The 22582-nt window shown below is 45.3% G+C and overlaps 1 protein-coding gene across 5 annotated transcripts in view; it reads right to left on the bottom strand.

Moving 5' to 3' along the window:
• Positions 1-82: 82 nt before the first annotated feature.
• The window catches only part of SERGEF (secretion regulating guanine nucleotide exchange factor), a 267343-nt gene continuing 244843 nt past the window's right edge, over positions 83-22582 (bottom strand). Inside the window, exons 11-12 of one of the 5 annotated variants that reach the window (XR_010322456.1) lie at positions 22298-22578; positions 478-543 (exon numbers count right to left, since the gene is read on the bottom strand). Coding sequence is in view for 4 of the 5 variants with exons in the window: in XM_023550806.2 (XP_023406574.2) it covers positions 281-543 (263 nt within the window). In the remaining variant the exon portion in view is untranslated. Of the gene's footprint in view, positions 544-22297; positions 22579-22582 lie in introns of all 5 variants that reach the window. The other 4 variants (XM_023550806.2, XM_064288365.1, XM_023550808.2 and 1 more) reach the window with 4 other exon arrangements.

The following is a 22582-nucleotide window of genomic DNA, read 5'->3' as shown; positions in this document are numbered from 1 at the left end:
GAGAACCTAAACCGTCATTCTCATCTGCTGAGTAGTAGAAAGGGTGTCTGTCTCCTTGAGCCCCGGACACTGGGCAGGCAGCCTCCCATCTTTCCGGTGTGTGGTCAGCTCAACCATCAGGGTCTCCTGAGCCCTTCTCAGGCCAACCCCACAACCTGGTAAGGCAATTCTCTGGGAAAATGTTTGGTGGGAAAAACCACTTTATTAAACGTTCTCTGTCACAAGTTTCCCACTACAACCCAGACTGGTTTTGGGTTGAAGTTTCTCATTGTCTTTTCTTCTAGTTTCTCTCTCTGTCCACTGTTTCCTGAGATCCGGCATCTTCGGTGGCATCTGGGGAAGGGTCCATGACCTTGGGGCCCTGGTCCAGTGCAGGAAGGGCTGGCAGCTGGCAGAGGGCCAGGGAGTGGCCAGCTCCACAGCCCACGTGGAGTCCTACTGACGACCTCAGAGCCTGCACTGGTACGGGGGCCCAGACATTGGCTTCAGTGCCGTCCCCGCACATGCCGTGCTCGTTCCAGCCCCAAGAGTAGCACACCCCACCTGTGGAGGAGAAGAAAACATGGCTGAAAACCTCACCCCAAGAGCACAGTTTACACATGAAGCAAGCACAGCTCAGCGAGACTTGGTGCATGCTCACTTTCCCTGCTCCACACCCCTGCCCCCTAGGATGCTCTTGCTCCAGTGTTTCCATTTCACTAACCCACAACTCTTCATGTCCCAAACCTTGCGGTCCTCCTTGGCTCTCCCCTAACTGCCATCCTTCGTATATAACCTGTCACCAAGACCTGCCGACTCTGCCTCCAAAAATATCTCAAATCCTTCCATGTCTCTCCATCTCCCAGCTACCACCCTGATCCAGAATACTATTTTCTGTCCTCTGGGCCATGCCAACAGCCTCCACTGGTGTCTCATCCACTCCAATCTTCAAAGAGATCTTTTACAATTGCAAATCATGTCACCCCCCTGCTTAAAACCCTTCAATCACTTCCCACCATCCTTACTGAGGCATTTCCCAGTGATCTGGTTGACCACCTGGCTGGCCTCACTTATTACGCTCCAGCAACCCTGGCCTTCTTTCAGATCCTAAACATGCCCTGCAGGCCTTCTTTTCTCTCAAAGCCCTCACTTTAGTGGGGGCTCCAGACCTCCTCACCCTTTTGATTCTGGTTTAAGTGTCACTCAGAGGCCAGATTCCCTGGCCACCCAATCCAAATTAGGTTCTTGTAATTGCCTCTTCATAGCCCTTTATACATAGGGGGCCTCAGAGTTTGTGGTGATATATGATTTGTGTGGTGATGAGTCTACTATCCCCTCCTCACAGACTATATACTCTGTGAGGGCAGGGGCTGCGTATGCTTTGTACACTGCTGTATCGCTAGTGCCTAGTACAGTGCCTGGTATGTAGTCGGTGCTCAATAAGCGTTTGTTAAAAGATAAAAGAATGAACAAAGTCAGTCACACAGTCAGAAAGTGGGAAAGCCAGCATTCAAGCCCAGGTCAACCTGACACTCTATCACATCACCTCTTTATAGGTTTAGGGAGGTCTGCTAGACTCTAACTGCACTCATGTTTTCCTGTAGTTGCTCTGTTGTTTCCCAGCATTTAGTTTTTGTTTTTTTTTAAATAGACTTTATTTCCTAGAGCTGCTTTAGGTTTACAGAAAAATTGCACAGAAAGTACACAGAGTTCCCATACACTCTCTCTCCCCTCCTGCCTCCTATTACTGACATCTTGCAGTAGTTTGATATATTTGTCATAACTGATGAACAGATATGGATGTATTATTATTAACTAAAGTCCACAGTTCACATTAGGGTTCACTCTTCGTGTTGTACAGTTCTATGGGTTTTGACAAATGCACAATGCCATGTGTCCACCATTACAAGCTCATGCAGAATAGTTTCACGGCCCTAAAAGTGCCCTGTACTCCACCTATTCATCCCTCCCCCTTCCCACTGACACTCTGGCAACCACTGATCTTTTCACTGTCTTCTGTTGTCATTCTTTAACCTTTTTTCTGGATATAAAAGTAATACATCTTCACGGCAAAAAAGAAAGAATAGAAAATGTGGATAAGTATAAAGAAAAGCAGACTTCAGGACTGTGCCCACTATTAAGCATATTTTGGATATCGCCTTCAAACCTTTAATTTTTGAAACGTGTAGATATTTGTATGCTGCTTTTATCTCTTAACATTATAACGCAAACATTTCTCCAAGGAATTACAAATTATCCAAAACAGTAAACTAAAAATAATTTGTTTGAAATTTTGAGACAGCTCACTATGTAGAAAAGTACAGAAAATAATTTAACAGAAAGATACATACCCCATCCAGATTTAGGACATTAGTTAACATTTTGCCCTATTTGTTTCAACTCTTCCCTTTTTTAAAATAAATTGTAAAGATACAGTTTAAGCCCTACTTCCAATCTATCCATCCCTCCCCAATGTAACCACTATTTTGAAGTCGGTTGTATATTATCTGCACGTTTATCTTATATTTTTCTACATGTGTATTTAAATACTACATAATATTTTCAGTTTGTTTAAAAGATTTACATAAATAGTATCACGCAAATACGGGCCTTTTTGCAACTTGCTCTTTACATCTGGCATTGTTTTTGAAATTTGAGTTGACACAGATCTAGTTCATTTATTTTAACTGTACATGGCATTCTATTATGTATATGTTGTTGTTGTTAGGTGCGATCCAGTAGGTTCCAACTAATAGCAACCAACAGAATGCAACACTGCCTGGTCCTGTGCCATTCTCATAATCGTTGCTATGGTTGAGCCCATCGTTGGAACTGCTGCGTCAATCCGTCTCATTGAGGGTCTTCCTCTCTTTCACTGACCCTTTACTTTACAAGCATGATGTCCTTCTCCAGGGACTGGTCCCTCTTGATAACATGTCCAAAGTATATGAGATAAAGATTTGTCCATTCTTCCGGACTTGTGGTTCCTGCACAGAAAGGCACCCAGGCCAAGGGAAGATTGATGACAGAGACCTTCCTCCAGAGCCGAAAGAGGAAGCCTTCCCCTGGAGCTGACACCTTGAATTTGGACTTGTAGCCTACTAAACTGTGAGAGAATAAATTTCTCTTTGTTAAAGCCATCCACTTGTGGTATTTGACAAGTTGACTAGTTGACTAAGTTGACTAAGCAGCACTAGTTTATTAATTATAAACAGTACTGAGATAGATACAGTTAACTGTGCTGGGGGAACAAAAAGCTGTTAAAAGATTACCATGTAGATGCTGGGTAAACAGGAACCCACCCTGTCAATATGAGATAGGATTGTGGCAGCCCATAAATTACTATCTCCTTCTTAGTGTCTTTCTAGTCCCCTCCTCCTTTGCAGGCTCCCTACGTGCAGAGGAGCAGAGTGTGACTGCTGTTTGACCTTCCTTAGCCCTTCGAAATGGTGCCATAGTGCCAAGGATCAGTGTGCTTGCGCTATATCCCATAATAAGTGATACTAAGGGCTGCCGAGAGGACTCCATCTTGAATATCAGTGGGTTCCACCTTGGATTCCAGATGCATGTGCAACCTAACTAACATGCACAGCTATTCTGAGAAGTACCCGTCCCTTGAAAGAAGCCCATGAAATATTCATTACTCTATTGTCTTCACCGAACCCATATAAGCCCTAAGTCAGTCTTTTGGAGAGGCTTAGATTCTCGCTGACTCCTTTTGCTTGACTCAAGCAAAATAAAGCTTGCTGAAGATAAAGTTTGTATTTCGTGTGTATTCTTACTTGGGAAAAGACAAGAACCCTTTGTGTCGGATTGGCAACTGGTAAATAGTACTGCAATGAACATCCTTGAACATGTCTCCTTGTACAAATGGATCCTTGTGCAAGGTTGATCCCTAGAAGTAGAAGTGAGTCACTGGGGAATCAAATGGTTATACTAGGTACGGTCAAATAGCTCTCCAACGCTTTTCTCTCATTTATACCCGCCAGCCATGGGTTTCCCTGTATCTCTGCCACTAGACTGTTTTGCTATCCTGATAATACATTTCATTAATTTGCATTTCCCTGACTACTAGTGAGATGGAGCACCATTTAATGTTCATTAGCCATTTAAGTTGCCTCTTCTTTGAGCTGCCTATTCATTGTCTTTGCCTGTTTTGCTATTTGGTTGTTTTACTTATTGGTGTATCAGTTTTCTTTGTACATTATTTCATTTATATAATTCCCTATTGCTATATGCATTGCAAATGTGTTCTCCACCCTGTTTATGACATTGTTATTCAAATGTATTTATAATGGCTGCCTAATTGTCCATTGTGGAGATTACCTGTACTCTATTGTCAGCTATGTAGGTTATTTCTATTTTCATCATTTTTTGTAACATAGCTATGAATATCTTTATGCATAAATACTTGTCTAAATCTGTAATTACTTTCTCAAATTAGATTTGTAAAATGGGAATTCCTGTTCAAAGGGCATGGACATTTTTGAGACTTCTGATACACACTGCCAGACTACTTTTAAGAAAGGTCGCTTGAATATTGCCTACAGCAATCTGTGGAGTCTCCACCTTACTCCAGCATTGCCAGTATTTATTAATATCATAATGTTTAAAAACTTCTCCTGATTTGAAGACAAAAAATGGTATCTCACTGTTTAATTTGTACTTCTTTGATTACCACTGAAATTGAAAAATAATTCTGTTTTTCAGATATTTATATTTCCGCTTTTGTATATTGTCTGTGTAATATATTTTTCCTGTTTACTGTAGAAAAGTATCTGCTATATTCAGATCCCAGACCCAGATGACCTGGGTTCAAATCCCAGCAACTTCATGTACTAGTCATTAAAAAAAATGAAAAAAAACCAAACCCAGTGCCGTCAAGTTGATTCTGACTCATAGCGACCCTATAGAACAGAGTAGAACTGCCCCATAGAGTTTCCAAGGAGCGCCTGGAGGATTCGAACTGCTGACCCTTTGGTTAGCAGCCGTAGCACTTAACCACTACACCACCAGGGTTTCCATACTAGTCATTACTAGTCAGTTATTTAGCCTTTCTGTGCCTTAGTTCCCTCATCTGTTAAATGGGAACTATAATAGTACCTTTCTCATTGAGTTGTTTACAAGGATTAAATGAGGAAATTTGTGTAAAATACTTAGTACGAATATTTATATACTACTAACAATCTAAATATAAAACATATTTATGTTTTATAAATATATACAGTTATATTAGTACTACATAAATATTTGCTAAATATTGCTAAGTTACCTGTTATGAGTTGTAATTTTAAAGATTTTAATTTTAAAGATATTCTTTGTCATATTTGGCATAAATATCCTTTTTTTCTCAGCTTGACTTAAAATTGTTTGAGTCTTTTGATATATGTAGTTTTATGGCTCTATATAGTAAACTGTATTGATCTTTTATGTTATAATTTCTTCCACTGCTTGTAAGACTTGAAAGCCTATCCCCAATCCAGATTATAAAATATTCTTTTTGATTTTTCAATGATTTGAATTTTTAACTCTTTACATTTTATGTACTATCTGCTGAAATTTGTTTTGCAGACCACCATTTTAACAGAGGGAGCCTGACTGGCCCAGGATTACCCTTTTCTTTCCTTTTCCCCAGTAGGAAGGCAATCATTGGCCAAAAGCTTGGGTCTGGGGAAACACAGATGTCTGCCTGTTTGGCCCAAGAATGAGGAAGCGCACACAGAGAGGATGATCCCCTGGCCTCATCTCCTGCAGTCAAGCAGGCGATTCAGCCAGACCGATCTGAGGCAGGAGGTGGGGAGAGTGGAAGAGGCTTGGTAGCTTTGGGCCTAGCTGGGCACCTGGCGTGGGCTTTATGCCCACCCCTAGTGAGTGGCACCAGCTGACGGTCAGCAGGGATGGGGGTGGGAGGAAGGGTAGAGCTGACCTACCAGCACGATGGGGCACCCTGGGCAGCTGGCAGGTCCCTCTTCTCCAGCCAAAAGGAACTTGCTCTGAGGAAGCAGTGCTTGGGGCTGCAGTAGCCGGAGGCTTAGAGCCGGGGCTTTCATGCGCACTGGGTGGAGGAGCCTGGTGAAGGCCCAGAAATATTACTACCACCACCCCATACTTCCAAAGAAAGTTTACTCTGGGTTAAACCACAAAAACTAAACCCATTGCTGTCGAGTCGATTCCGACTCATAGTGACCCTATGGGACAGGTTAGAACTGCCCCACAGAGTTTCCAAGGAGTGTCTGGTGGATTCGAACTGCTGACCTTTTGGTTAGCAGCTGTAGCTCTTAACCACCTACTGTGGGTTAGGGGTGCTTTATATTTTTTAACTTATCTGTGAGGTTTTTTTTTTTTTTTTATAGGCACACTTTATAGATTATTCTCATTTTACAGATGATGAAACTGAGGCTCAGGAAATGAAGAAAGCAGTAGAGCCCAGGCATTGTCGCTCCAGAATCCGTGCTAAACTCTACATATTCTAACCAAGGTTGCCAAACTCATTCTATAAAGGGCTGATAGTAAACATTTAAGGCTCTGAGGGTCACATTTGGTCTCTGTTGTATATTCTTCTTTTTTACACCCTTTAAAATCCATTCTTAGCTCACAGGACTGTACGAAAACAGACTAGAAGCTGGATTTGGCATGAGGGTTGTAGTTTGCCAAGCCCTGGTATATATACACTTTTTACTACACACTGTACTATGCTGTCTAGGGTCCCAAATCGTCACGTAGATGTGTGATTATGACACATAAGCCCTCACCCGTGGGAAATAGGAGCACCTAGCTCATAGGGTTGCTAGGAGGAGGACTGGATGAGTCAATACATATAGCTCCCCTCGCACAGTGCTTGGCACATGGTTGGTGACTGCTAAAACCCCTAATTGGGGGAGGTGTGAAGCAGACCATGCAGACAGGAGAATAAAGTAAGGAAGCCACGCCAGCGGCAAAAGGCACAGAGAGAAGGGAGGGGCACCAGCAGATGGTGCAGGGTGGAATGACAAGAGGTTCAGAGTTCCCCACTTTAAACAAACCTTCTATAGAAAACACCCAGGCTGTAGAACTTGGAAAGGGAAGGACTGGTTACCTATCCCCTTAACAGGACTCACAGAACACCTTTAAGTACTGAGCTTCTCTGCGTTTTAGGATGGGTTCTGCCCCATACCTCACTTAGGGTCACCTTTGCAGGGGCACAGGGAAGGTGGGAAGGCCCTCTGGACTTGGTGCGATGCTAATGTACAGGCCATTCTCATGTAGAAGTGAGAGGAAGGAGAGTGGCCTTTGGTAAATCTCTCCTTAAGCCCCTGGAATAAGAAACATCCAGTTCTCAAAGCGGCTAAGTTACAGGATGATTCCCGGCTTTCCAGAAGGGCTCTCTGCAGTGTGCCTTGCACTTGCCAGTTCCTTGAGGATATTTAAATCCCACTTGATTGAGCAAGATCTCTTTACTGACCCTGAGTACATGGCTGGGCCTTGGTTGGAGAGCCCTGTAGTTACAGAGGAAGTTCCTAGCCCCTCAGAGTTCAGGCACCCCTGCTTGTGTGGGCTCAATAGAGTTGGCCTGATCCAGGATGTGATAAGTGATAGAGCTCACAGCCCACCAGCCTGTGACCCCTGCGGGCAGCCGAACCTCAGGTCTAGCAGGGTCCCTGGCATAGGCTGGACACAAGACTCAAATCTGCTCAGGGCTTGTGGCACCTGCCTGAGATTCTTGGCAACTGGGTTCCTCATGAGCCTTATGGTGCTGGGACTGCAGCCCAACGCCAGGGAGGGAGCAGCATTTCTGCTGGAGGGCGTTGCCTAGAAGGGGCAAACAGCTGAGCATGTGTGGCAGAGACTCCTGGTTGTTCCTCAAACCACAGAATAAAGACTACATTTCCCAGCCTCTCTTGCAGCTGAGTGTGGCCAATGAGGTTCAAGCTAAAATGTTCTGGAACAGCTTATGGGACCCTTCCTTAAAAGGCAGATGGCATCTGTCCTTTGCCCCATCTTCTCTGTTCCTTCATCCCTGGTATTGCTGGCAGTGAGGATGTGCTGGCTGGAGCTCCGGCCACTATCTCAGACGATGAAGATGAGGGCTGCAATCTAGGGATGGTGCGTCTCACTTTCATACAAATGCCACCTAATTCCCACCCTCGGAGGTGTTATTCAGAAACCCTGGTGGCACAGTGGTTAAGAGCTACGGCAGCTAACCAAAAGGTCGGCAGTTCGAACCCACCAGGTGCTCCTTAGAAACTCTATGGGGCAGTTTTATTCTGTCCTATAGGGTCGCTGCAAGTCAGAATCAGCTCGATGGCCATGGGTTTTTGGTTTTGAGGTGTTCTTCTGGAGCCCTGGAGATGCTGTAGTTAAGTGCCATGGCTGCTAACAAAAAGTTTGACAATTTGAACCACCTGCTGCTCCTTGGAAACCCTATGGGGTAGTTCTACTCTGTGCTATCAGGTTGCTCTGAGTCAGAATTGACTCGATGGCAACAGGTTTGGTTTTTGGTTTTTTTGAGGTGCTATTACTTCCATTTTACAGATGAGGTAACTGGGCTCAGAAAAGTGAAATAACTTGTCTATGGTCACAAAGCCATTAAGGGATAGAGTCAGGGCTAGAATTCAGAAATCCCAAGTCAAACCATGTGAAAGAAAAGTCAAGCCCTGTGAAAAGTGCTTTACAAGTATTAATTCACTGGATCCCCACAACAAGTCTGTGAATTACAGTCTAACATTATTTCCACTTTCCAGAGAGGTCACATAAATTGTGCAAAGTAGGAAGTGATAAGCTAGTAAGAAGTGAAGCTGGTATTCAAACTCAGGTAGTCTGAGTCCAGGACCTCCTCTGTCAGTATCCCAGGTAATTAAGAAAAGGGACAGAGTAACAGCCCACCTGTGTGGGGACAAGATCAGCAACGGAAGGCAGGAGCCATAGCTGGTGAGAGAAGGAGCACTATCTCACGCAGTCCTTGTGAGCACGACAGCTGAAGCCTGCCTACCTCCTACATCTGTGGGAGCTGGTCGGAGGGGAGGAGGAAGAGTTATAAAAAGTCAGGCAGTTAATGGTTCCTGTTGTCTCCTGCCTATCCCAGAGCTGGCACAGGCTCAGACCACCAGTCAGGACTGCTCTCCTGAAACGTAGGCTGAGAGAGTGAAGAGGGCTGAGGTTTGAGGACCTTCATGGGGAAAGGGGGCGGGGGGACACACTCTGGATTCAGAAAGCTGGTAAATTTCGCTGTGGATGGAGTCAGCCTTGGGACAGCTGACTGGGACTATCTGGGAAAAACTTCTGAGTGTCCAGCCACCCACACTCATGGGGAACTCCCCAAACAGCAACAACTGTTGGGATGGTCCCTAGGGTCCTGCTGTGAGCAGGAATTATCATGAGGAATCTAGAATACAGGCCTCCTCAAGTACTTTGTGTATAGGACTGAAAGAGGGGGTCAAGTCCTCACCACCTCTTGCCTGGATGATTGTAACAGCTACTAATGGACCTGCTGGCCTCTAATCTCTTCTTCACACTGAGGCAGTTGGCCTTGGTAGAGGAAATCAAGCTAAACTACAACTGGACTAGGTCCTCCAAGAACAATTCCTCCGCCTCCCCACCACCTATAAGACTAAGTCAAGGCCCCTCGCCTGGCTCTTAGGACCCTCTGGGGTGTGTCCCTCTTGACCTGGTCACCCCCTTTCTAGCTCTCTGCTCCAGCCCCATGGACTTGCTGCCTGCTCTCAGAATTCACCCAGTCCTTTCATATAGGCACGACTTGGCTCAGAGTCCATTCAGTTTCATTATGTAGATGCCTCTTGGGCTTAGACTCTGTGCTAGACACAATAGCCAGAGAAGAGGAAAATTCAGTTTCTACCCTCGGGCTCCCAGTTCATGGGGAAGACAGCATGGGAAAAGACGATTATGGGAACCAATGGCATGTGTAAATAAGGAGGCACACAGAAGGGTGTTTACTGTAGCATTGCTTGTAAATGAGAAAGATCTGGGGGAGCCCCCCAAATATCCATCAATAGAGAAGTGTTTAAAGAAACTATAACTTGACTCTCCTATTGAGTAATACGCAGCTATTAAAAGAAATGAGGTAGAGCTCTATTACCTGACAATCTGAAGATATCGATGACATTTTTAAGAGAAAATGGACTGTAGAACAATATAGAGTGTGATTCAATTTCTGTAAAGCCCCTATATATGTCTATATGTACAAATCCTGAAGAATATGTCCTAAACTGAGAACAGTCTCTGAGAAAGAGAGGGAGAAATGGGGGAAGAGAGACCAGTATTTACCTTTTTATAATTTAAAAAAACACAGAATGATTGATGAACAATAACAGTATTTCTATGGTTCAGATGTAACAGAGAAGAGGACGGTGTGCTCTTTTGAGGGCAGAAGGTGTCACTGAAAGTTTCAAAAGTTAACTCTTAGCTGGGTTTTGAAGGATGAGTACCAGTCCACCAGTCTTAAATGGAGATGACCCAATTAAATTTGCCCATTCCGAGCTGCCTTCATTGATCCCTATAACATTCTTTTTTGCTGCAGAAGTGAATTGTGCCTTTTTTATAGGGCTGGACCCCACTGGGCTGTTGGAATACCCAGACCTCTCTAAGCACACACATCACACCCCTCCTGGTTCTAGAACTATTTCTATCTGTAGTTGTCTCACCAGTCTGTGAGCTGGGAGTGGGTAGAGGCTGGGAGCAGGGCTGGATCATCCATCATTCTTCAGGTCCTAGCACAGATACAGCTACTGAGTGCAAGTGAATATATCCGGGCCTTTCCCCTGCCCATGGTCTTTCTGAGCCCCCTGTTCTGTCTGGAAACCAGTGCAGGAGGAATACATACAATGCTGATATTTGGGGCCATCAACCCCAGTCCTGTGCCTGGCTGCTTGTCTTTATTCCTTTGTTCTGTGGCCCGAGTTACCTCCTGGCCACAGGCCTCAAGAACAGAAAGCTGCATATCTCTGTCCCTGGTCACACTGTCCCAGGAGAGGGGCAGCACCTACTGGGAGTGGCCCACTGGGCCAGGCTGAGGGAAGAGGCTCTGTCAGCACAGGGTCCTTTCAGTAATTAGCCCATCTGTCGCTCTTCAGGGCCAATGATGCCCTCAAGGCCAGAGCTGAGGTAGGAGAAGGAGCCATTCCAGAATCAGGAAGTGGGGCTATTCACCCACAGAATTACTCTGGAGATGTTTGGGATTACAGGCCCAAATTGTCTCAGGGAAGGCTGTAGAGGAAACAGCTGCCCAGGGTGCCCTCCAGACAAGGGCCCATGAGAGCACTGAGAATGGGGTGGGAACAGGAGGGGAAGAGGAAGGGCCTAGAGGCAAGGAGGACAGTGACGAAGCTGTGGCTGTCTACCAGGGCTGTGGAAGGAGAGATTTAGGAAGATAAGGTTCAAAATGCTGGTTGTGAACATTCTGGCCACTTCTCACCAACTCCATCACCTCTCCCTGGTACTACTGCATGGGCTTCCAACTGGTCTCCCTGCTGCCTCTACTGCCCCTATTGTCTATTCTCCACATAGCAGCCTGAGTGACCCTGTTAAAAAAAAACCTATTAGAAAAAGGCACTACCCTGCTCAGAATTCTCCACTGGTTTCTCCTCTTACTTGGAATAAACAATAGCTGGCCTCCAGCCTCTTCTCTGACCTCATTTCTATCATGCTCCATCTTGCTGACATCACCATAGCTATGATGACTTCCTTACTATTCCTCACACTTGCCCAGTGTTAGTCTAAGGCCTTTGCACTTTGCTCCCATTGTCTGGAATGCTCTTGCCCCAGTACCCACAGGCTCACTTCCTCCAGTTGATCAAGTACTTGCTCAAACATCACCTTATCTGAGAGGCCTTCCCTGACGTTGCCATATGAAATAGCAACACCCCACCATAGACATGGAAACCCTGGTGGTGCAGTGGTTAAGAGCTATGGTTGCTAACCAAAAGGTTGGCAGTTTGAATTGACCAGGCACTCCTTCGAAACCCTATGGGGCAGTTCTACTCTATTTTATAGGATCACTATGAGTTGGGATCGACTTGATAGCAACGGGTTTGGTTTTTTTGTTTACCATAGACACACCCCAGTCCCGCTCTATCACCTTACCTGGTTCATTATCTACATTTTTTACTGTTTATTTGTTTATTATCTTTCTCTCCTGACCAAAACACAAGCTCTTTGAGAGCAGAGACTTTTGTATTGTTTGTTGCTGTATCCCAGCACCTGAAACAGTGTTTGGCAGATATTAGTGATCAATAGATAATTGTTGTGTGAATGAATGAAAGGCTAGTGAGACAACGGAGCTGTGTGTTCTCTCCACACCTAGAGGGTCAAAAGACAATCCCTGGAGGTGGGGAGTAGAGGCCAGGAAGAACGCTGTACCTGGACGGCTGCTCACACGGCAATGCGCCCTGCTACTGGAGGTTCCGAGCCCGTACTGGAGAGGGCATTCTTACAGCGGGCAGAGGCTGGATGAGATAAATCAAAAGTCCTTCTGATCCTGGAGAACTTGCATGGTGCTGTGGGTAGGTGTGATGTGTATGAGAGAAAGAGAGAGGACCAAGGTGGAGGCAGTACAGCAGAGTAGAGGTATACACACCCAGGCCCACAGGTTAGCTCCCTCAAACCATACAGGAATGGTCTTGGTTCAGGTGATAAATAAAAATGTGTTGAATTGGTGGGTTTGTCTTCAGAGGTCTTGTTCTGAGGCTATAAGCCTGGTACCACTCTAGAACCCCTTCTGGAACCCTGTAGCTCAAAAGGTTGCTCAGATCTTTTTGCCAATCTTTCTTCCTTTATATAAGAGGAAACCGAAGCCCAGAGTGGGCAGTGTCGTGCTGAAGGTCCCACTTACAAGCCTCCCCACTGCTCTGCCTGAGGGTATCTCTTTAACAGTCAGAGCAGCCCCGTGAGGAAGGTGTTTGGATCAACACTGTATGGAAGAGAAAGCTGAGTCTGCAAGAGATTCAGAAATGAGCCAAGCTGAGAAAGGCAGAGGCCACCCTCCCTGCCCCTGCCCCCCTCACCCCAGGAGTAGGAGGCTGCTGTGGCTGCTGTGGGTACATTTCCTTAGTCACCTGTGGAGAGAGCGTGCCATGGCACGTTGGCTCCCCTGGGTGACTATTCTTAGATCTAGGGAGCTAGAGATGACGGATTTAGAACTTAAAAGGTAGAAATGTGTTGGCCTGTTTTATAAACAACTGAAATCCTCCCCACAGACTGTCTTTCTGAATTCTGTGTTCTCTATCAGAACTGCTGGCTTTCTGGGCTTATCAGTTGCACAAGAGAGGGGACAAGAAAAGGAAACTAACTCTCTTGAGGGCCTACTGTAGCCGCGTATGGTGCTGACGGCTTTGCGTGATCCATCTCATTTAACAGAGCAGCCCTGGGAAGAAGGTATTTTGATCACACTCTGTGGATGAAGACCTGGAAGCTGGAAGGGGTCCAGAAACAAGCACATGCTGTGACCTGGTGTGACAGTGAGGCTGTGAACTAGCAGGCCTGATGTAGAACCTGGTACTAGGCAGCTATCTGGCCCTGGTGGACAGAGCACTAAGGGCAGAGGCTTGGCTTCAAGCACCTTTGAATTTTAATTCCTTCAAGTATTTGCAGACAACTCTCCTATCCTTACAATTTCTTCACTCCAGGTGAAAGATCTTCTCTCCATATGACTGGTGGCCTGTCCCCATAGCCAGCCAGGGTTCCCTCTTCTTGACAGGATCCAGGTTGTCATCCTTCCTCTAGAAGAACGGTACCCAGAGCTGGCTGAGGCTTTAGAGATGATGAGCCCATTAAGATGCACATCTTTTCCTAGAGACTCCCCATCTATGAGTTTAGTTGAGGTCATGTTAGATGCTTTGGAGTACAAGGTGGCTGACTCTGGCTGAACCCGAAGTGCATGTATACTAACCTGCTTCTATATGAGCTGCTATACTATGTCTCCCTGGCCTGTCTTTATGTGCTGGTGTTTCATGCCTGGCTGGAACTTTAAAGTAGTCTCTGTTAAATTTCATCTCACTAAATGAACACAGCAATCTCTAAGGGGCACCAGCAGAGGGGTATGGATGCAGCTCTGAGCCAGGAGCTGCCGAACTGTTGCCATTCCTGGAGCCTGGTCACCACCAGAGCCTCCCTACATTGTCCTCCCCAAGACTGTTTGGGAATTACCCGTGGGCAGCAGAGGAGTCTGGGGAAGTAGAGCAATAGTGGGGTTGCTGGGCAGGACCAGAAGAATCTACATGCAGGAAGAAGATTACCAAAAACCAAAGCCAAACCCACTTCCGTGGAGTCAATTCCGACTCATAGCGACCCTATAGGACAGGGTAGAACCGCCTGGTAGAGTTTCCAGGGAGCACCTGGTGGATTCGAACTGCTGACCTCTTGGTTAGCAGCCATACCACTTAACCACTACGCCACCATGGAAGAAGATTAGGGTGCTAGAATTCACATGGGAACAGATCACATGAATCTGAGATGGAATTCCCTCTAGAGGTCTGATCTCTTAGTATCTACTGAGTACTTGCTCTGTGTTTGGTGCTGTGCTGAATTCAATGCAATTCATTCAGTACACATTCACTAGGCTCCCATCAAGTGTAAGTGCTAGGTTAGGGAAGTGAGCTCCCATCCCACAGTTCACTGTGGTGAGGTGAGTGCCTGGGAAAGATAAGCCCAGGAGAGAAAAAAAAAAAATTCTTCAGAGGGATCAAACACCCTTGGGAAGAGTCTGTCTCTTAGTTATCTCTTTATCTGCCAGAGTTGAGTAAACACATGAGCGGATGAATTATAGAGTGCCCATGATATTCACACAATGCTTTAATAAGGAATACAGTAGCAAACAAGACACAAGGTCCCTGTCCGCACGGGGTTTACATTCTAGTGTGGGAGACAAAAGGAGCCCTGGTGGCACAGTGGTTAAGCTCTCTGCTGCTAACCAAAAGGTCAGGGGTTTGAACCCACGAGTTGCTCCATGGGAGAAAGATGTGGCAGTCTGCTTCAGTTAACATTTACAGCCTTAAATGTTCTGCACCCCACTTTGGTGAGTGGCATCTGGGGTCTTAAAAGCTTGCAGCCATCTAAGATGCATCAATTGGTTCCAAGCCACGTGGAGCAAAGAAGAATGAAGAACACCAAAGACACAAGGAAAATATTAGCCCATGAGACACGAGGGACACATAAACCAGAGACTCCATCAGCATGAGACCAGAAGAACCAGATGGTGCCTGCCTACCACCAATGACCACCCTGACAGGGAACACAACAGAGAGTCCCTCGTGGAGTGGAAGAAAAGTGCGGAGCAGAACTCAAATTCACATAAAAAGATCAGACTTAATGGTCTGAGACCAGACGTTCGCACGCCCGAAGACATGGTCCCTGGACACTCTGTTAACCCAGAACTAAAACCATTCCTGAAGTCCACTCTTCAGACAAGGATTAGACTGAACTATAAAACATAAAATGATACTTGTGAAGAATGTGCTTCTTAGTTCAAGCAGATACACGTGACCAAATGGGTGGCTCCTGACTGAAGGCAGGATGAGAAAGCAGGAAGGGACAGGGTCTGGTTGAATGGACACAGGAAACAGGGGAGTGTGCTGTCACATCATAGGGATTGCAACTAGTGACACATAACAATATGTGTATAAATTCTTGTATGAGAAACTAACTTGAGCTGTAAATTTTCACCTAAAGCACAATTAATAATAATACTAAATAAATAAAATATGGGGGAAAAGAAGAAGATTTACGGCCTTGGAAACCCTATGGGGCAGTTCTACTTTTTCCTGTAGGGTCACTATGAGACAAAATTGACTCGACGGCAACAGGAAAGATGAAAGTGCCTATTAGACATGAATGAATGTACTCCCAAAACAAAGACCTCTGGTGAATCTAAGAGATTATAAACCTGAGTGAGGCTGGGAAATTCTGAGAGTGACAAACAGTAGGAGCTACCAGGTGAGTAGCGTGCAGCTCAAGAGCTAATGGTGCGCTTATGTCAATGTGGCCCAATTTAGTGGCTTTATCACTTTGAATTATAGCTTCTGTTTTTATTTTTTTTTCTTGAATCAAGTGCATGGCTGGAATGTATGCATACCACATGGGATAATAAATATTAATTTCTGCTATCATTGTCCCTATGTCATAAAAAATATATAATGTTTCAAAGGAAAATTACCATTTTGGATAATTATAATCTACCGGCCCAGGTTCCCTTGCTGGCCTCACTGGAAGAAGCATTCTTCTCTGATCCTGGTGAGTGGCCAGGGCTACAGGGCTCAGATACACAGCCACAGTGCTCCTCTCCTGGGGCAGGGGTGTCAGTGGGAGAGGTGGCAGTGTTCTCAGGGCAAATGCTGCAGCCCCTGCTATCAGATTCTCTTTGGGGAATAGTCTGATCCCTAGGGAATATGATGAGGCCACCCAAGTGAGGGCTTGTGGGGTAGACAGCTCCGAGAGGCCCTTTAGCCCTCGCCCTGAGAAGAAACACACAACTGCAGCTATGGTGGCCTGGGGAGTACCGTTCGGCTCCCTGCCTACCTTGACCCTACATGTCCCCAGCTAGATACCCAGTCTCCTGTGAGCTCAGCTCTAACTAACAGGTCTCCCTCCCAGACAAAGGGGCTGGAGGCTTTAAGGCGGAGACCAGGCATATGAGTCCCCAGAGTTCACATCCTCTGATGGCTCCCTATCTCCGAAGGAAACCCAAAGTCCCGACCTTGGCTTATCAGGTCCTAAACCATCTGGTCCCTAGCCACCTCTCTGATCCCCACCACTACCACTCCCATGCTCACTCTCTACTCTCCAGCCACAATGGCCTCCTTGCTGTTCCTCAAACAGGCCAGTTGGGCTTCTGGCTTTAGCCTTTCCACATGCTATTTGCTCTGCCCAGAACACTCAACCGCCAGATATCCACATGGCTTTCTCCTTCCCTTCATTTAGGACTTAGTTCAAATGTCATCTTCTCAGAGGCCTTTCCTTCCATAACCCATCTTTCCATCCCCTGGCATGGCTTTATTTTTCCTTATAGTATTTAGCACCTATCATATACTTACTTGTTAGTCTTCTCACTAGAATGGAAAGCTTCGGGAGAACAAAATTTTGTTTTGTTCAACTGTTGTATCTAGCAGTTAGAAAGTTATGGCTACATAATGGTGTCAGTAAATATTTATTTTAGGAATGAATAGGTGTTATTTTGCCCCAGACTGTCCCTTGAAGGGAAGCCAAGACAAAGAGCTGGGTAGGCCATGCACTGGAGTCACTAATCCAAAGGAATGGACATGTGTATGTGGGAGGGGATGAGGGAAGGGAGGGATCAGGTAGGGAACCCTCAAGGCAAGTAAGATCAGACAAGACCAAAGGTTTAAAGCAGAGTAGGGGCAGCCAGTATTGAAGTCCTCTTGTTCGACATCTGCATCCTCCCTTGTGGGGAAGGGAAACATCAGAGCTAAGGAGTAGACAGACTCCACCTCCAGCCCTAGGACCAACCCTGTCCTGTCAGGCTTGGCCCAGCCTAGGCCATGCCAGCTCTTCCAGTGAACACCCACCCAGGTGCCTGTAGGCTGACCCTCCTCTTCCTGAGACAAGTAAAAGCCAGCTGTGCCGTATATCTCAAGTCCTCACTTGGCTGGTCAAAGAATTTGACACAATTGTTGCTACTCTGTAGCTGTGAAGCCAGACAGGGCTTGGATTTGATCTTGCCTTTGTCACTGTCTACTTTTTATGCAAATAACACGCCTGATATACATTTTTTGCTAACTGTACCCCTCCCCCCAAGTATTTTCATAAGCATGCTATGTTAATATTTTTTTATAGCTTGTTGTTGTTGTTAGGTGTTCTAGAGTCAGTTCCGACTCATAGAGATCTTATGCACAACAGAACAAAACACTGCTTGGTCCTACATCATCTCCACAATCATGGCTATGTTTGAGCCCACTGCTGCAGACAAAGTGTCAATCCTGGTGGTCGAGGGTCCTCCTCTATTTTGCTGACCCTCTACCTTTTTTTTTTTTTTTTTCTGCCTTACCAAGCATAAAGTCCTTCTGCAGGGACTGGTCCCTCCTGATAACATGTCCAAAGTACGTGAGACGAAGTCTTGCCATCTTCCTCCCAAGGAGCACTCTGGCTGAACTCCTTTCAAGATTGACTTGTTCATTCATCTGGCAGTCTGTGGTATATTCAATATTCTTCATCAACACCATAATTCAAAGGCATCAATTCTTCTCAGGTCTTCCTTATTCACTGTCCAGCTTTCATATGCATACAAGGCAACTGAAAATATTATGGCTTGGGTCAGGTGCACCTTAGTCTTCAAAGTGGTATCTTTGCTTTTCAACACTTTAAAGAGGTCTTTTGCAGCAGATTTGCTCAGTGCAATGTGTCTTTTGATTTCCTGACTGCTGCTTCCATGGGTGTTGATTGTAGGTCCAAGTAAAATGGAATCCATGACAACTTATCATGATGTTGTTTATTGGTTCAGTTGTGAGAATTTCTGTTTTCTTTATGTTCAGCTGTGATCCATACTGATGGCTGTAGTCTTTGACCTTCATCAGTGTTTCAAGTCCTCTTCACTTTCACTAAGCAAGGTTGTATCATCTGCATATCAAAGGTTGTTAATGAGGGCTTCCTCTAATTCTGATACTGTGTTCCTCTTCATATAGTCCACCTTCTCAGAATACTTGCTCAGCATACAGGCTGAATAAGTATGGTGAAAGGATACAACCCTGTCATATACCTTTCCTGATGGAACACTTTTCTGTTCTAATGACTGCCTCTTGGTCTATGTATAGGCTCCTCATGAACACAATTAAGTGTTCTGGAATTTCCATTCTTCACAATGTTATCCATAATTTGTTATGATCCATATAGTTGAACAGGTTTTTTTATAGAAAAAATTAGTATAATGTGCTTATGAAAATGTCTCGTGCGGGGAGGGCAAGGTTGGCAAAAAACGTATAACACGTGCATTATTTGCATAAAAATACGGTATGTCTGAGCTTCAGTTTATCTGTAAATAAGAACAATCATATTTCCCTTGTTTCTTTTTTAAAAATGAATACATAAAGTGCCCAGCATGGTGACCATCACATGATGCATTCTCAATCAACACTTGTTCCCTTTGCCATCTGCTGCTGGGATGGCCCCATGTCTCCTGCCTAGGATCCTGTTCCTGGCCCTCATTGGTCTGGCCTATCTTGCTGTCAGTTATTAGTAAATTTGGGAGAATTCCTAATATACAGGCACATGACCCAAATAGCGTCATCCCTCTTCCCTTTCTCCTATACCCCAAGACCCCTTGCCTGGAACAAATAGGCAACATTTCACAAAAGTTCCAGCTGAAGGTTCAGATTAGAGTTTGTATGAGGCTTCCCAACAGGCACAAGGCACTAAGTATTGCCATGGAAACTGTTTTGTTTCCTGGCTCAGCTACGCTTGTGGTGCGGGGGAAGGGCAGTGGACTAGTTATCAGGGTTAGACTCCTAGTGTGGCCTATGCTCCCACTGGGCTGTGGGGCTCTGGGTAACTCCCTGCTTCTCTCTGGGTCTTACCTTTGCATGTCTAAGAAGTTAGGCCAGTACTTCTCAAACCATGGCCTGATGACCATCTGCCCTTGTTAAAAACACAGAGTCCTGGCACCCACCCCAGGCTAACTGTCAGAATCACCCTTGGTGATTCTGATACACACCAGAGTTTGAGAACCACTGATGTAGGAGTTAGACTAGTTAAATTGTTTTCAATCTCCCAGTGCATAAAACAGGCAACACTGAAGCTACTCTGGCTGGAGCAGGGGTCAGGGGCTCAGAGCCCCATCCACTCAGCCTCCCACTACCCCGAACTGACTCTGTGGAATCCTAGGGTTTTCCAGGCACCCATTTGAAAACCACTGGACCAGATGATTCCTGGAGGCTTCCTCACTAAGATTTTGGGAATCAGCATTCATTCACAGATATATACTGGAGTACCTTCTTTATGCCAAATATTCCTTTTGAAGTCAGTAGTGCTACTACTTACTAGGTGTATAATCTTGGGCAAGTTACATAATCTCCCTGGGGCTCAGATTTCTCATTTGCAAAATGGGAAAGTAATACTTGTTTTCCCTACCTCACAGGATGCTTGAAATGATCAAACAAGAACACCCATGAAAAAATAGTTTGTTAGGTGGGACAAACTGCAAATGCCAACAATTATTATTATTACTTCTATTATTAGTAGTATACCTAGCTAGCTGATTTAAGTGCTTAGAGGCTTCAAGGGATTGTCACTCTGTTACTCTACTACTCTCTGTAGCTAAACATCCAGAGGGTGTTGCAGGGCTTGGGGAACCATTGGTCTAGAGTTCATCAACATGGTTGCAGGGTATTTCTGAGGGGTAAGATTATCACTTAGTTTGTTGCTTTCTAAATGGAACATTTCTCTATTATCAGAATTTCCCTCAATGATCATATGTTACTTTTACAATAAAAATTAAAAAGAAAAAACACTATTGAGAATACTGTCTGCTACACACAGTTCTCTCAAAAACTAAATGAGGCACTCAGAGCAAGGGCAAATGTGAGGCTTAGCCCATAATAGCATGGCGCTATAGGAAGAGCGTAGGAGGTTCCATGTCAGTCCAGCTCTGGCACTAACTCAGCATGTAATCTTAAGTGAGTTGTTCCTTCTCACAGGGCCTCAGTTTCTGCACCTATGAACTGGAAGACACCAGCTTAGTGATCTCCAAGGGCACTTCCAGATCTGACGGTTTATGTTTCAGGACAACGGCACATACTTTTCAACATTCCACAGCGTATCTGGACCTGCTGGGGCTGAAAATAACGCCCCTCTCCCTAGTCACTCATCCAGAGTTTCAGCCTTTCCAAAGTACCATCAGCCCCAAGTAAGTTAACTTGTGACAAGGTCATGACCAAAATTAAGGTATTCTGACTCCTAACACAGTGCCCCTTACCTCACTGGAATCATATCCTAGGAAGAACCATGGACCCAAAAAGTCTTCATTCAGTGGGAAGACTACCACAGTTGGAGTCAAAAGATGGGATCAAGTCCCTCCTCTAGCTTTCCTGCTGTGTGCTTTTGGACCAGGCACTCCCTGTTACTGAGCCTCAGTTTCTTCACCTATAACATGGGGATACTGCTCCTGACAATTCTGGTGCTATGATGAGGCTCATCAAAGAGTGAATGCAGAGTGTTTTGTATATTATAATGTTCTGTTAGTTACCATTAAAACCATGTACTGTGTTCAAAGGTAGGGACGAACCTACCCATCTGTTGTTTAAGAAACCCACAGCTCTGGGAAGTAAAAGTTCTGGGCCACAGGGAAGCTGGATATGGAACTGAATTGGCAAGTCATTCTACTGTGCAGGCTGAGATACACAAGACAGAGTATCTGCCTAGCTGGTCCCAGTCCTGTGGAGACCAAATTGCACCAAAGTTGAAAACACTGAACGAGAGTGCAGAGCCCATCAGTGTAGGCAGTCCCTTCTTCCAATCATTCATGCATTCATTCAGTTAACAAATGTCCTTCTAATATCAAGTCCTGATAAAGTTATATTTGGGTGCCTTATATATGCAAGGAAGGAGAAGGGGGAAGGAACAAAGATGTGTAAGATAGCCTCCATTTTTAAGGAACCCCTAGTCTCTTAATAACCAACACTTGCTGAGCTCTTCTGTGTACTAGAAACTGTGCTGCACTGCTTCCATTATCTCATTTAATACTCATGATAACCTCATGGGGTAGAAGTGTTCAGAATCCCTACTTCATTCATCCTTAAAGAAGCTGAGGTTCAGCTGAGACTCAGGTTCATATGAAAACTAAGTGGTGGAGCCAGGACTTGAACTCAAGTCTGTCTGTCTGCAGAGCCTAAGTTCTTAACTGCTATGTTCTATAGCCTCTGAAGCATCTTCCTTTCTGGGCCTCAGTCCCCTCTGGGAAATCCAGAGGTTCAATGAAGCTGGTGAGCACAAGAGATGTCACATACAACTGTGAACCAAGATAGAAGGGCAGAAATACCCACTTTGAATGAGATGTGGAGGTCATTCCTGCGCCTCAGGAGAAGGCATAGACAGAACTTGGGTGGAGTGAGGCCAAGGTCAGGCTTTTGCCAGACCAAGTTCAAATCTGCAAGTTTAGGATATATAGCTGACACCTTTCCACCTCCACCAGTGTCTGTTCCAACATCAAACTGAACTACAGGCCCCATCTACGTACTTCATTCACTCCCCCAGCCTTTGTTCACACTGTTATCCCTATGATCCCCCATCTCCCCTTCCTTTTCTTCTCTAGGAGGTTTCTTCTGCTCCCACAGCTCTCCCCCACAGCTTACAACAGACAGAAAGACTTAAACAACCACATGAATACCATTTTATATAGAATTCTCCACACCAATGGAACAGCATTTTCCTTTAAGATCCTGGTCCTGGGTGCAGGCTCCCTGTCTTCACAACTCACTCTGTCTCTAATGGAGAAAGAGCAGTGGCTCTTCTCCATCTGAATCTTTCACAGCAGCAGATACCAGTAAGGTTGCCTGGAGAGTCTGGAAATGCTATGTTGCCATGGTAATGGCAGACCAAGGTTCGGGATGCTTTATCCCTGATGAGCAGTCCTGGCAGTGCCATGCCAAGCTGCTGGTGGAATCTTCACTGA

Source organism: Loxodonta africana, chromosome 7 (genome assembly GCF_030014295.1).
Source record: "Loxodonta africana isolate mLoxAfr1 chromosome 7, mLoxAfr1.hap2, whole genome shotgun sequence".
In the NCBI taxonomy this organism is placed as follows: Eukaryota; Metazoa; Chordata; class Mammalia; order Proboscidea; family Elephantidae; genus Loxodonta; species Loxodonta africana.
Note: the sequence above shows the minus strand (reverse complement) of the source record. Positions and strands in the feature narration are given on the sequence as shown.